The 16903-nt window shown below is 41.1% G+C and overlaps 1 protein-coding gene across 1 annotated transcript in view; it reads left to right on the top strand.

The window, feature by feature from the left end:
* LOC124788133 (Kazal peptide Pr13a-like) overlaps positions 1-14340 on the top strand; it is a 94244-nt gene extending 79904 nt beyond the window's left edge. The window contains exon 3 of the mRNA XM_047255275.1: positions 12583-14340. Within this exon, the coding sequence (XP_047111231.1) occupies positions 12583-12716 (134 nt within the window). The 3' untranslated portion in view covers positions 12717-14340. The remainder of the gene's footprint in view (positions 1-12582) is intronic.
* The last annotated feature ends 2563 nt before the right edge of the window (positions 14341-16903 follow it).

Raw genomic sequence — 16903 nt, forward strand, 5'->3', positions numbered from 1 at the left:
AAGCTTCTACAGCTGCCCAAGTGGACTATTGACGACGTTATTGTGAAGTGGAAATCCGAAGGAACAACGGATGCTACAGCAAGACGAGGCAGACCTCATGTACTGAGCGACGGGAAGAGTCGAGCGCTGCAGTCAGTGAGTGTGAAAAACCGCGTAAAGTCGCCGGAAGGAAACATTCGTTAGTTCGAAAGTGCGACCAACGGTTCAGCTAGCACAGTGACTGTACGTAGGGAGTTAAAAAGAATATGGTACAATGGTCGAGATGCTCCTCATAAGCCAAACTTTTCTGTAGTCAATGCTAATTGCTACTTGGTGTGATGTACGAGTAAAAGGAGGCACATATCTGCAGTCAAGTTAAACGACGCTTGAGGCGATGTACCCAGCGACTCTACTGGGCAGTGGATGACTGGAAATGAGTGATTTCGAGTGATGAACCACGCTATTCCCTGTGGCAATCTGGGGAAGGGTGTGGATTTGCTGAAGGCCTGCAGAACGTTACCTGGTATCATGTGTATTGCCAAATGTGAAGTATGGAGGAGGCAGTGTTACGGTACAGAGACGCATTTCGTCGTTAAGGTGTGGTTGTAGCCTATCCTCGATGTTATTCAATCTGTATATTGAGCAAGCAGTAAAGGAAACAAAAGAAAAATTCGGAGTGGGAATTAAATGGATCAAATGGTTCAAATGGCTCTGAGCACTATGCGACTTAACTTCTGAGGTCATCAGTCGCCTACAACTTAGAACTAATTAAACCTAACTAACCTAAGGACATCACACACATTCATGCCCGAGGCGGGATACGGCCTGCGACCGTAGCGGTCGCTCGGCTCCAGACTCTAGGGTCTAGAACCACACGGCCACTCCGGCCGGCAGTAGGAATTAAAATCCATGGAGAAGAAATAAAAACTTTGAGGTTCGCCGTTGACATTGTAATTCTGTCAGAGACAGCAAAGGACCTGGAAGAGCAGTTAAACGGAATGGACAGTGTGTTGAAAGGAGGATCTAAGATGAACATCAACAAAATTAAAACGAGGATAATGGAATGTAGTCGAATTAAGTCAGGTGATGCTGAGGGAACTAGATTAGGGAATGAGGCACTTAAAGTAGTGAGTTTTGCTATTTGGGGAGCAAAATAACTGATGATGGTCGAAGTAGAGAGGATACAAAATGTAGACTGGCAATGGCAAGGAAAGCGTTTCTGAAGAAGAGAGATTTGTTAACATCGAGTATAGATTTAAACGTCAGGAAGTCGTTTCTGAAAGTATTTGTGTGGAGTGTAGCCATGTATTTTCGCGTTTCTTTAATATCGCATATACGAAAAGAGCCGCGAAATATCTGTTAATAATGCCGTGCTTTGAATTTCTTTATCATCATTACCTTTTAACAAAGCAAAATATATATATTGAGATCTTATTGTTCTGTATCTGGCCTACAATTAAAGGAACGTTTTTTCGTGACTGTAACTCATTCTAAAAATCAACATATCTTCCCTACTTTATAGTTATTGAAAATTGAAATTACTTGGTTATGAACACTGATGTTACAGTTCGTATGATCGTTCAACAACAAAATTTTGCAGTGGATTTTGTTTCTCGGTAAAACACCATTCAATACCACGACTAGCACAAGAACATGAGACTATTAAAAAAATACGTTTTCACTATAAAGTTTGCCAGACCAGAACGGAGCACAGCAAGATTCCTATTAGATTTTGACGGTACATTAACTTATTTGTACTGTGAGTTATATACGATCAGCAGCCCGCGTCAACCTGCAACACATCATAAAATCTGCTGATCTGCACTGAAAGTCTGGGAGCTAAAAGAAATAATATTATTTTACTGTTACTTTACCGCTTCCTTGCGGTATGATAGACTATATTGGAAGTCGTTTGAATACGCCGCGGCAGCGGCTCTTTCGTTCGCCACGCAGCTCAGCACCACAGATAATATTTATATAACTGAAAAATGTCTCAACAGGATGGGATAATATGCAAGCAAGCTTTAACAATTAATAATGCAAGTTTTCATTTACATAACTCTATTAAAACATTTAAATATTTCAATTGTTACACACCTTTATGAATTCACACGTAATGGCGTACATCTCTTAGTCTCGACAAAAGAATGCTACACTAGCGTTCGCTACTACGACACAGGATATCTTACTCGCTCGACTCCCAGATGAAGAGGGCAAAGAAATTGATATTCGTCACGTATTATATACTAGTTACTTATTTTAATCTTTGTTCGACATTTATCGTCTGTGGCGGTTTCATTACTCGCCGACGCAGATATTCTCAAAAATAAATAATAAAAAAAATACATAATTTTATACAATAACACAATATGATACATATAATTTTCTCGTTACTACATAATATGTTGCTTTTGTTTCTTACTAGACGTTACAATGCCCCCTGGCAGCAATTGACTAACGTTAAGAATGTTCGGCAATATGCTGCCACTAACGTCTGTTTGGTTATTGTCTGTTACCTTGGTTGGAACATTCACTTTAAACTTCTTAGTTTTTTTTACACTGTAGGTTTAATTACACTTTTTATACTGTTCTTACACTTTGCGAGGTGACCATAAACCTAGTCCCAAGGTCATTACATTTATCTGGCTCCCCCATTTGGGCTACGTGCGATCAGAAAACCTGGGAAAACTGCGCCGGAGCCATAGTCATCTCGCCTGGTTTGTTTTAATACCCAGTTTGATCACAAAAAGTTCAGACTCTATCCAATGTTCACAGATAACAAAGGCTATTTATGACAACGTGTTAAACTTTTAGTCTCTTTGTTACCAATATACCTTCTACCCTTTTTCACATTTGTGTTCTGTATTGCAATGAAAGTCACTCATTAAACAGTTTTACAGTGGTATAATGAATCGTCTCTGCACTTACTCACGACAATTGTTTTAAAATGTTCTAGCATTCGTGCAAGTTTACTTCATTAACAAGACGAAAACATATTATGTCTATACATCACTGAACCGATGAATACTTTGAGTCTGCATCGAGTAACTAAAGAAAAACACACAATGTTTGTCACGTCATTTCGTGTCCAATATACCGTTTTCATATTAGTGCATTAACCACATAGTTGATAGTTCATTTGAATGACAACAATGTTGTACGGAGCGGGCGGCGCGAAGCAATTGTTGAGTCGCGTCGTTTGGAACGCCGCGTGCCGACGGCCGCTGGGTTCGACGACCGGCTCTCAGTAACAGCGACGTCGTGCTGACGTGGCGCAAGCAGTCGCGAACCGCGCCGAACCATTCGCCGATGTCGGCGAGTTGCCGTGGTTTACCGCGACCGGCCGGCTGGCGGCTAGGCACTCGTCTCTGCTTCTCCGCATGGCTCCCCGTCGTAGTGCATGAAACAAACATTCCACAACGGTGTACTGTCTCTAAGGACACAGATTACTAGCTGTGGAAGAAAATGCAACTTGTTTAAAAGTGTTTATTGTTCATTACGCCGTCGCTTCGCTGGTATGCACAGGATGTTTTGGCATGATAACAGGTTTCTTGTGGCATTGTGACACTGGTATTCAGGGTTCGTCACACGCACATTGTACTACACACTTTCACTTGTTCTCACGGTTGATACACTGCCAGAGCGTCTTTCAACACGTGAAAATACTTCGGTACACACATACTAAATGTCTCCGTCGAGCGATGTTTGTTTGAATCGACTCCGAACGGATCACTAACTACCGTTTTTACTCACAGTGTACTACTGTTCGTTGAGCACTGCACTATGACAGTTGGTCACTCAACACTTAACTTATACCGACGTATATATTGGTGCAGATACAACAGTCATTTTCTGTCCCTACTACACACAATATTCCGTCCTTTCCTAGGTTGTTTGTGCACACAGTTTATTTTTAATGCATAACAACTGTTCTTAGCATAATCACTCTCATCTACATTGAGTCCATTGTTTTACCTTCTCATTACACACTTTTAATACTATTACTAGGCATATATTGCTTTTTTGTAATTATTTAAAGGTGTGTGATTTTTTTTTTGTACATAGCTTTCTTTTCCTCTTTTAGTGTAGCTTGCCAGGTTATCACCCATCTAGCAAACAGATTTTACCATGTGCATGACAGCTTGACTTGGGCATATTGTTCAATAAATACTTCATTTAGTACTAGTATTATTTTTAACGGTCCGTCCTACAGGACTACAGTGTAGTTTCCGCGTAACTTGATTCGCGTACCGCGTAATTAATATTCAAGAACGTGTGCCAAGTACACAGGCTTCAATTGAAGCATTAATACATACAAAGCATAGGTTACACGGAACGGTTTTGTTTTTGGTTCAAATGGCTCTGAGCACTATGGGACTCAACTGCTGTGGTCATCAGTCCCCTAGAACTTAGAACTACTTAAACCTAACTAACCTAAGGACATCACACACATCCATGCCCGAGGCAGGATTCGAACCTGCGACCGTAGCAGTCGCACGGTTCCGGACAGCGCGCCTAGAACCGCGAGACCACCGCGGCCGGCAGGTTTTGTTTTTTATTGGATTCTGCTCCAGTGTCGTTCTCAGATCACTATTGGCAGTAAACATTACATCACATAATTATTTCGTTCTACAAAGTCAATTTTTGGCTAGTATAGACTCTCTCTCAGGGTTCCTTGATTCTAACACAATGACATCTGCTACATATTTATATGAGATTTCATCATTAATTGTACTTACTTACTACAAAATGATTCAAGAAATTAATCATTATTTTATCAACAAAAGATTATTCATTGCTTGAAGAGCATGTAGTATTTTAATGACACTAACTGTCTGTAAACCAAGTCTTCCATTTGCATATTATTGCTCAGTTTACTGATTCTACTTCCTCAAAATTGTAACTATACATAAATTCTTTCTTAAAACTGACATACTTATACTCTAAAACACAATTGAAATCTTCTTACCACTACTATTTACATCAGACATGTCACTGAATAAATAACTTTACATCTTTACGTGGATACAGTCCTTTTATTTTCCCCGTCTGGGGATGTGCTAACAAATAGCTACATTCGTGTGCCAACATCTTCCGAATCTCTTTAGCCACTACTTCCCTCCTCGACCAAGGGATGGAGTAAGTTGCGCGACAGTATGATTGTGGGGCATCACCTCTATGTGATAGTGGTACCCTTTGACTATTCCTGGTCGGGCGGCAAATACCATAGTATATTCCGATAGCAGCTGCGTCAACTGTTGCTTTTGGATATCGCTTAAACCTTCAGATTCCTGCACTTTGGTTTGAAATGTCTCAACATTTGTTTCAAAATTTCGATCCGCTAAATTCGGGTAATAGAGGTCTGCTACATGTGAAAAATCATCGAGGTGTAGTACCCAGGGGTTCCTACATTTGATATTAATTCGATTACAACATGGCACAAGTACCTCCTTCGATTTCATCATAGACAACTCAATCCTCCTACCTTTATTAACTATGCTTAGTTTCCCCAAGGAGAGGTCGATCACTGCGTCCCTCTCACGGAGAAAATCTACTCCCAGAATGCAGGCCACCTTTAGTCCTTTAACAATGAGGAACGAGCTCACTATGGCTTCGCCCTCCTTACAAATCTCTACCTGCACCTGGTATTTAACTAATTGGCTCTGTGCACTTATGGCTCCAGACACCTTACAATTATTAACCGGGAAAGTCGGTATGCTACGTCCTTTTCCCAGTGCTTTAAATAACTCTATACTCATTACACTTACTGAGGCACCTGTGTCGATGATTATATTCACTGCAACATCATTGATTTTCGCTTCTATTATGGCTTGCACATTTTCGTTATTATCTTCGTGCGGTTCGTTCAGTAGATCTTTATCCATACTGATACCGTCGTTGTATCGCAGCATACATATTCCAGGTATATTATTATCATTCGTGTTGCTCTCACTCCACCCCTCGGCCAGCGATGGAGAGCATATCGAGGCCGATCCTAGTTTGTTGGATTGCTTACTTGTGAGGTACTTGGACGGCTATTGTCCGTGACCTCCACTATGTGTACATTCTGATTTGTAGGCCGCCACGGCTGCGCAATAGGCGCGTTTTGCGGTGGTGGTCTATTGTTGTCATACCGGTCATTACCCTGTTGCTCTGGGCTTGTTCTCTGATTCTGATGCCAATTTCGATTACTATCACTATAATTGCTATGCCACTGACCTCGCGCATTTTTCCAGTGGTTGGTCCCTGACATTCCGGATTCGTACCGGTCGTCAAATCGACGCTTTTTGTTATAAGTTGGTTGCCCATACCCGTTCTGGCTTCTACCATTACTACCATTTTGCGAATGCTCTTGCCGCTTGTTACCACCCCCACCATTTCCATGGTTGTGGTTTTGTGCACTATTATTTCTGTCATGTTTACACCCTGATCCATTATTCCGCGAGTGATCGCACGCTGATTTTGCGTCTTCCTGGATCAAGTCTATTGAATCTAGAACAGACAGGAAGTTTTCCATGTCGCTTTCTGGTACGTGTATTAATTTCTCTTTGATATGAATGGGTAAATGTGATTTTAGTAGTCTTATTATGTCTCTTGGTGATATAGGCTCGTCCCAGTAGCGCGTTTTGTTTATATACTTTTCAAAATAGCGTCTCAAATTCCCAAGACGGGGTGAGTACGGTTCGGGATTATATACTTCTTTTCTTAGACGCTCTTGTATACAAGGCGACCAATATTTCGACAGAAACGCCCTTTCGAACTGTTCATATGTCATGCAGCTGTCTGCTACTTCCGTAGCCCACAACGCCGCATCACCCTGAATGTATGACATTACGTATTGAATTTTCTGTTCTTCATTCCACACACTAGGCAAGATATTTTTAAAGCTTTTTACGAATACTACTGGGTGTACTGACTTCCGTTCAGTGGTAAACGTTTGAAACTGCCTATTTTTGATTAAACTTTCTTCAACTAATATTTTTGAACTATATGGATTTGCTCCTGGGACATATGCTGTCTGCTCCGAACCGAAGCTACAGCTCTTCGCATTATCGACTACAGATTCACCATTGTTGTGTCGCGTATAAGTTTGTGCGTTGCCCAAAAACATTGGCTGTTGGCGACATAGTTTCATGTTCAAGATGTTTGCTACTTTGTGTTAAACCCTTTTCCAAGTCGGATATCCGTTTGTTAATATTCACTTGCCATTGCGGGATATCCTCACTGAGTATTTGTTTAATGGTTTGCACATCGTTCTGTACCTGACTATTTACTGCGGTACTGAACGATTCGGAATCTCTATCTGCTATTGCTGCTTGTACCTTAGAATTAATATTTTTTTCGATCTCACTCTCCTTCACTTCTAGCCATGAGTTGAATTCGGTTTCAATTTTAGTCGCTTGTTCGTTCCACTTCTGCTCTACAAGCTGCGTGGAATCTACCTCTAGCTTTTCTAAACGGTTGGCTAAGACACCTATCTCATCTACCATGTTAGTGTTAGCTACTTGCAGGTTGTTGACCTGTACAGTCAACTCCTGCACGGCCTTAGGTATCGACTCATAATTCTGTTTCATACAGGCAATCTCCTTTTTCATATGTTCTAACGATTGCACAAGTTGCTGGTCCCGCTCAGCTTGCTGGCGATCTCGCTCAGCTTGCTGGCGATCTCGCTCGGCTTGCTGTTGCGCAAATTTTGCCTGGTAATCCAGCACGCGCTCTAATATCGCCTGAAGTGAATACCCGCCAGGAAGATTACCACTGTCTGGTTCCTGCTTTTCTGGAGGTGGTGTAATTTCTTTATCTACATCTCCTTGAGCACTAGTGGGCGGTGACACCACTTCCTGTGCCCCCGCCCCCACATTTTCGCATGTTATATCCTCAAAAAGAGTACTTGTACTGCTTAAGGTACCCCGTTCCACATTTCCTGCACTAACTAATTGCTGTTCCTCAGTATCCCTATTGCTCGGACGTTGACTACGCAACTTAACCATATTCCTAAATTGCTTACTCAAACACAAAATCTGACAGTTTTGCCACGTGCACACAAAATACGTTAATTTATCTACACTACACTGCCCACTAAAAATTACTATCTACCATCAACTTTGTCCTGTCGTAACACTAACATCAAACTACACACAGTATGCACACCACTAGCGATATGAGATCACTTCACTGGAGCTCAGCTTCTACAAACAGGACAACTACACTGTAGTCTTACCTTTAGTTTATCTGATCTCGGGGTTCGGCTGCCCCCGGAGTACGTAGTCGTTACAGTTTCTCAGTACTATCAGGATCGTCTTCTCTGACTCGCTTGCAGTAGTACGTTTTTTCATGAAAGAGTGGTTGCACATTCATTAATACATTGCATTAATCATGATACACATACATACATTTATCACTAAATACATATATATATATACACATATATAACAATAGACACTGAAAGGAAAATACATAAAAATTTTGTGGCCACTGCAAATTCGGGCCCCGCGTTTTTTGGGCGACAGTTTCGCGTTTTTTAATAACGCATATACGAAAAGAGCCGCGGAATATCTGTTAACAATGCCGTGCTTTGAATTTCTTTATCATCATTACCTTTTAACAAAGCAAAATATATATATATTGAGATCTCATTGTTCTGTATCTGGCCTACAATTAAAGGAACGTTTTTTCGTGACTGTAACTCATTCTAAAAATCAACATATCTTCCCTACTTTATAGTTATTGAAAATTGAAATTACTTGGTTATGAACACTGATGTTACAGTTCGTATGATCGTTCAACAACAAAATTTTGCAGTGGATTTTGTTTCTCGGTAAAACACCATTCAATACCACGACTAGCACAAGAACATGAGACTATTAAAAAAATACGTTTTCACTATAAAGTTTGCCAGACCAGAACGGAGCACAGCAAGATTCCTATTAGATTTTGACGGTACATTAACTTATTTGTACTGTGAGTTATATACTATCAGCAGCCCGCGTCAACCTGCAACACATCATAAAATCTGCTGATCTGCACTGCAAGTCTGGGAGCTAAAAGAAATAATATTATTTTACTGTTACTTTACCGCTTCCTTGCGGTATGATAGACTATATTGGAAGTTGTTTGAATACGCCGCGGCAGCGGCTCTTTCGTTCGCCACGCAGCTCAGCACCACAGATAATATTTATATAACTGAAAAATGTCTCAACAGGATGGGATAATATGCAAGCAAGCTTTAACAATTAATAATGCAAGTTTTCATTTACATAACTCTATTAAAACATTTAAATATTTCAATTGTTACACACCTTTATGAATTCACACGTAATGGCGTACATCTCTTAGTCTCGACAAAAGAATGCTACACTAGCGTTCGCTACTACGACACAGGATATCTTACTCGCTCGACTCCCAGATGAAGAGGGCAAAGAAATTGATATTCGTCACGTATTATATACTAGTTACTTATTTTAATCTTTGTTCGACATTTACCGTCTGTGGCGGTTTCATTACTCGCCGACGCAGATATTCTCAAAAATAAATAATAAAAAAAATACATAATTTTATACAATAACACAATATGATGCATATAATTTTCTCGTTACTACATAATATGTTGCTTTTGTTTCTTACTAGACGTTACAGTATGGAAGTGAAACATGGATGATAAATAGTTTAGATAAGAAGAGAATAGAAGCTTTCGAAATGTGGTGCTACAGAAGAAGGCTGAAGATTAGATGGGTCTATCACATAACTAATGAGGAGGTATTGAATAGAATTGGGGAAAAGAGAAATTTGTGGCACAACTTGACAAGAAGAAGGGATCGGTTGGCAGGACATGTTCTGAGGCATCGGTGGATCACCAATTTAGTATTGGAGGGCAGCGTGGAGGGTAAAAATGGTAGAGGGAGACCAAGAGATGAGTACACTAAGCAGATTCAGAAGGATGTAGGTTGCAGTAGGGACTGGGAGATGAAGAAGGTTGCACAGGATAGAGTAGCATGGAGAGCTGCATCAAACCAGTCTCTGGACTGAAGACCCCCCCCCCCCCCCCCCCAACAACAACAAGGTGTGGTCCTCTTTCTACGATTAAGGAAACGCTAAATGCACAAGGATATGAATACATTTTACAACACTGTGTACTGCGTACAGTAGCGGAACATTTCGGAGACAATCATAGTTTTTATCACCATCTCAGTGCACCCTGTCGTAAAACAGCATGTATGAGGCGATGGGCTGCGCGGAATTAGCCGAGCGGTCTAGGGCGCTGCAGTCATGGACTGTGCGGCTGGTCCCGGCGGAGGTTCGAGTCCTCCCTCGGGCATGAGTGTGTGTGTTTGTCCTTAGAATAATTTAGGTTAAGTAGTGTGTAAGCTTAGGGACTGATGGCCTTAGCAGTTAAGTCTCATAAGGTTTCATAAACCTTTTTTTTTGATGCGATGGTCTGTGGACAACAACATTCCCGAAGTGAAATGGTCTGTAAAGAGTCCTGACCTGAACACAGTGGAACAACTCTGGGATGAGTTAGAATCTCTACTTTGCTCCAGACTCCAGCGTCCCAGAAACTTTCTCTGGTTTCCACTCTTGAGCAAGAATGGGCAGCCATCCCTCCGCAGACATTCTAGTACCTCATTGAAAGTGTTCCCAGCAGTGTTCAAGTTGTCAAAAAAGTGCCAATGGTGAACGTACTCGATATTAAAGTCTCCGGATACCTTCGATGAGATGGAGGATATTTCTGTGTGTGTGACAAAGTGAGAGACAGAGAGAGGGAGAGAGAGTCCTGTCTTGTGGAAAGGGAAGCCCAGGATGGTTTGCCATGAACGGCAACACGGCAACAAAGCTGGGCGTAGAATATCGTCGACGTTCCGTTGTGCTGTAAGGGTGCCACAGATGAGAACCAAAGGGGTCCTGGTATGGAATGAAATATCACCCTAGACCATCAATCCAAGTTGCCGGGCCATAGAGTGGGCGACGATCAGGTTGGTACCCCACTCCCGTCTGGGGAGTCTCCAGACACGTCTTCGGCCAGGAATCTCACTGACTGGAGTAGAATTGTCCTCGATGACGAATCCCACTTCGAACTGAGCCCTGATGAACAGCAAAGCCGTGTCTGAAAACTTCTGGACAGTAGTGGGATACCAACCTCACAACCAGCAGTGGTGGTTTAATAGCATGACCCCTTTTATTGTCATCCAGGCAAGTTTGCAGCACAGCGGTACGTCGACGATATCGTACGCCCCGTTTTGTTGACTTTCATAGCAAGCTATCCTGGGCTTACATTTCAGTAAGACAGTGCTCGACCGCAAGCTGTGAAAGTTTCTACTGCTTATCTGCGTGCTTGCTGAACCCTATCTCGGCCAACAATGCCTCTAGAACTCTCCCCAAATGCAAGTGTTTGGAGCATTAAGGGCAGGGTCGTCCAAACAGTTCTGGATTCTGAAGACCTAACGCGCCAATTGGACAGAACCTGGAACGATATCCCTCAGGAGGATATCCAGCAACGCTGTCAACGAGCGCCAAACCGAATAACTGCTAGCATAAGTGCCGCAGGTGGGCCAATGCGTTATTGACTTGCTCAGTTTGTGACGCTCTTTGTTTTGAATAAAAATCATCCAATTTTTCTGAAGTTGTTAGCAATTGTATGTTCGAACAATACCACCACTTGAAAAGTAGGTTAGAAACCAGATTAGTAATGTTGCTCACGCACCATATATTCGCTTTATCGGGCAACAACAAAGTTATTGACTGTGGATGGTATCGCCAGAATGGAAATAATGAAGTCACTGTAAAAAAGTCATTGATTTTGGCACTTACCTTGAATGGATTTCCGCGTAGATTTCGTCGAAGTTGTTATGGCTCATCTTGTTCATTCTAGGGTGATTGCACTTTGACTGCTTGAAGATCCAGATCTGTATTTTAGCAATATTTGAAGACCTAACAAATTCGTTTTTCAGGAAATTCTTAATGATCAAACAATCCCAGATCAGAACAATGGTATACTAGAAATAATTTTTGACTTGGTGTTCACGATCCACATTTTTATTAAACTTCTTGTAAATTCACATATACTTCTTCTTAATTGTCACATCATCAAGAGAACAGTTTTGTATCAGTCTTCATATATTTAATTTCCACTTTAACCAAACACAAGACGAGACTGTTCTTTTACAAAGCGAAATAACAACAACTTAACTTCTGCAAAGTGAAACGAAGACTGCTCTGTGCGCATTCGCGCCAAAACCGTTACAAGTAGGTCAAAGATTATGACAGTCTCACTGAGATGAATACACACAAGAACCATATCACTGTAATATATCGATACATCGGAGTACCTATAGATTAATAAAACCAAATGTGAATACTGTCACAAAAATATGTCTGTTACTTTGCAGAAAAGTAGTACGATATTACTGGTATCGAGAACTACGGTTGGAGTGCCGTAATGGTCACGTAAATAAAGAACCATGTCTATACATGAACATCACATCTACCGATTTCCATCCTATTCGGATATTTCCTTGGCGGGGCGTCGATTTTTCTTTTTTTTTTTTTTGTCTTAGAGTGTAGATAGTAAGCATTGTCTGACCGTGTGCTTTGTTTTTACTGTTCCAGACTACGTGGTGATCAGGCGGGGGGAGTGCACCAAAGCAGACCAGGCGGTCACTCACAGCAGCAGGAAGCCGCAGCGCAACAACAAGCTGAGAGGTCGCCGCAGCCTGCGGTGGCTGTTGGGCCGACGGGCCTAGGCCTAGGGTGGGCCCGTTCAGCTGAGCGCCGTGGCCTCGGGCTGACGGCCGCAGCCAGGCTGTTCCCGCCCGCACACAACACACCACACCGCTATCATTCACGCGCTGTCTACTCAGCGAGTAGCGTATCTCACATCCCATATTACACTCGACGGTAGTTGTCTGACATGAATTCTTCGCCGTGCAGTCACAGACTCAGAACTCTCCTCCTCTCGCGTTGCCAGTTTTGGCGCACTTCGGCACTTGAACAGCTATCGAATCTAATCTGAAATTGCGCCTAGGCTTTCGATGTTTGCCGATGCTCGGCTGCGTGATTGTTCTAGGATCTACAAAAGCGATTATTTCACAAGTCTTTTCAACGAAAGAAAAACGTACGGCAGGATAAAAAATCACCCGAGCATTAAATCACTTTCTGTACTTGAAATCAATCGTCGTTTTATTCGCAAATGACAAAACAGTACAAAATTTCGCACTTTTTCTTAGGGGCAACACAGTGATGTTTATCAACTGAAACTGCAAGTTGCTTTAACCAGTCACAATTTATTTTTGTTTCCACTAAGGATTCCGAATGGTTACACCTCCACAATCTGATGGATGTATGTCAGTCGGTGATGGATGTACGTATTGTATGTATGACTATTGGGAAACTTGACACTGTCTTTCAGTGCTCGCAGTTTCCTTTCCCTGTTGCGTTCGCTGCGTATACAATGTCCCGTACACTGAACTGAGTGAAGACACGCGGAAGTTTGTATTAACTGTTGCATGTTTGTCGATACAAATTTCGCTGTAGTTTACTTGCTTCGTTAACTACAATTTGAGGGTTCAGTTTGTAGAACCCATGCTTTAACGTTCAAAATATCCAGAGAATTAGACATAAGGGAAACCGCTGGGTTGTGCTACACCTACACCATCATTCGTGCCTCATTGTAAGTTTCCCCGCCGAAAACAATGAGATAAAAATTATTTTGTGAACGAGACTGAACCCAAAACAAAGCGAACTGTGTATAAAAATAATTTGCGCTTTGAAAATTAAGTAGTTTACGCGATTTCAGCCACCGCTGTGTCCACGTGAAGATGCAGGAAAGCTTAGGCGCAATGTTACAAAACGGACGTGTGTCAACAGTGTAGTGGAATAGCACAATTTTAGCAGTTACTATCAGTTATTATCAGTGAATTCATTGTAATAAATTGACTGTTTGCAATCATCAAGTATAACCTCACCAAGAACGAAATATTATTTATCTGTGAAAGCAAGATTTGACAGAAACTGTAGTTGGTTCTTATCACATATGTTAAAACATATTATTGATGAAAGTCTTCTTTGCAACTACAAATTTTGCGTCTTAGAATAGATTCATCATTGTTCTGAACGCTTTTGAATGGTACACGATCACAATACCATTCCAACATTCGTATAGAAACAATTTTTGTAAGTCATACCATTTCTTTAGATCTAAGTACGAATGTTTATACTTCATATTGAAATTTTAGTAATGTAACCAGTTTTCTGCAACGACAACGGCGATTATGACAGTTTACTCGCAATACATATTTGTGCAAGTTGTTGATATTTTCTCCTACAGTCTAAACACACATATTTTTGTAGTTCTACTATTATACTCATATCTCTGGTATCTTTCTGTGAAATGCTGAAAACATTTTACGGCTTGTAAAGAATACAATAAAATATTTCACTGAAAACAAATTTTATTACTAATAAAGTGAAGATGTTCCATGGGGGCTTAATTAAAAAGGAAATATATGCAATAATGCAATTACTTTAGTAACCGGTTGGCCCTGAGTAATATTAGCACACAATCTGACTGCATAAAATAAAAATAAAGGATGACAAGAAATTTCCATTAACACAATTGATTAATTAAGTCCCCTGCAACTATAAAAGCTACGAAACAACAAAGCACAAGTGTAACTGTTCTGTGTGTGGTAGTGTGACTCAACGTACACGTATCTGGCACGGTTCTTCCTCAATACGACTAGATATTTTAAACACCATTTACAATGAACTAATTGAAAAACCAGAAATACTATAATTGCTCATTGAATGAAATTAAGTCCCATGCTTCTTTACAGAGCGTAGGGGAACGATGCGGGAGACCCGCACCGCTTTACTAGGCAAGGTCCTAGTGGAGGTGGTTTGCCATTGCCTTCCTCCGACCGTGATGGGGATGAATGATGATGATGATGATGATGAAGACGACACAACAACACCCAGACATCTCGAGGCAGGAAAAATTCCTGACCCCGCCGGGAATCGAACCCAGAATTACAAATCTAATACATGAACACGAGCCAGATGCTTTGTTGACTGAACCTGTGACCAAAAGGCATTGTCATTAAAGAAATGTGAAATATTTTTTTTTTTTACCTCAGTATATATTCACGAAAAATACACTGTGATCATTGCAACATCTTCCATCAATACATTACACCAACCGAACAGCATCTACTCTCTCGCCCAGCAGAACAACAACTGCACTCGACATCCTCTGAACTAGTACTGCTTTCAACATCCTCTCAACAAGTACTGCCCACGGCAACCTCGGTACTACTACTCCACCGGTGGAGGCGGCGGAATAATAATCTTTGGCGCAATCTCTGGCGCTGTAACTCAGTGTAGCCATCTTTCAATGTTCGCACCGATACCTACAGGACTCTTAGGTTTGTCTTACTGTACACTAATGTCTTTTGATACGCGAAGAATGAGTATTGTAGAAGGTTACAGGTGTTTTACGCTTCTGATGGTCTCCTTTTTCACCCAAAAAGCAAGTCACTTACATCTTGGTGCTACATATATCATTGACAACGATTTTATAAAAATATGTTAAAATTCTAGGGACGTTATTAGGGAACAAAATCATCCTTCCAGAATGAAATTTTCACTCTGCAGCGGAGTGTGCTCTGATATGTAACTTCCCGGCAAATTAAAACTGTGGAGGACCGAGGCCCGAATTCGGGTCCCGAGTTAGGAATCTCGGTCCGGCACACAGTTTTAGTCTACCAGGAAGTTTCAAAATCATCCTTTTTTTCCAAAAACATTTATGAATAGGAGAAAACTGTCAATTTCTATTTAGGAAAGAGAATATTTAATAAAGTAAATAAAATGATTTCTGTCAATCTACGAAGTTGTCGAACTGAATACTCACGACATGCATAATGGAAAAGGGAACTTCAACTGGACGAAGATGCTGGCAAAACTTAATGCTGTATGAAAATAAAAGAATTTGTGTCACGTATGTTTTGAGTGTTGTGAAAACGTAAAAGGAAATTAAAGTTCGTGATTAGCACAGCGGAATATGTGCACAAAAAATTACACTTCTTGGTCAATATGTACCTCCAAATGCTACACAATTTTTAGTTGAAGCCACATTGTTTGCGAAAGAATTTTCGTACGAGATTGCTCCATACTTTATCTCTGACATAGCTTCAAATTAAACAAATTTCTTTTCATCTGCTGGCAGCTTTCCGATAGAATGAATGCAATTGGAGGATTGAGGTGAGGGTGGGGGGGGGGGGGCGGTGAGGGAGGGGAGTACAAGAGTAAGAAAACCACTAGCAGTAACAAACTGGGCTTTGCTGAACACGCAACATGATTATTCTTCCTCTTCCTGTTCTACACTGTTAATACAAGTACTTTAGCACGAAACGTGCTTTTATGTATTCTCGTCACACAGATCTGACAGTTATTTGTTGTGACAATTATTTGGTGAGAGTCTCTTTCACTTAATCGTCATCAGCAAAAGCGCTTTCAGGTGAGGGGTGCCTAAGCCTACAAGGAGGTTGTGGAAACTGCTCCCACTTAAATTCAAGATTAACGTTACTTAGATACCGGGAATTATCTGAAATTCAAGAGCACTTGATAATAACTCCACATCGTTTATTGTGGATTGTCGGGAAGAACATTCGTTTTGCATATTACACTACACACTCGTATTGCTGATGGTTCCTCATTGAGAAAAGTTCACTACCAGCGCTGCATCATGTTTCAGAATGTGTGCGAATGAATTACGCGCATAAAAGACTGGCTTCATTACTTCTTTCTTTATCACGACGAGTGTACCTATCCAATGACTAGTGTTTGCTTACGTTGACTGAATGTCACAGTCCTTCTTCGTTTCCAGAAACAATGACTCCACAAACTTTAGCTTTTTTTCTGGGACAGAAAAACC

This window comes from Schistocerca piceifrons, chromosome 1 (genome assembly GCF_021461385.2).
Source record: "Schistocerca piceifrons isolate TAMUIC-IGC-003096 chromosome 1, iqSchPice1.1, whole genome shotgun sequence".
NCBI lineage: Eukaryota > Metazoa > Arthropoda > Insecta > Orthoptera > Acrididae > Schistocerca > Schistocerca piceifrons.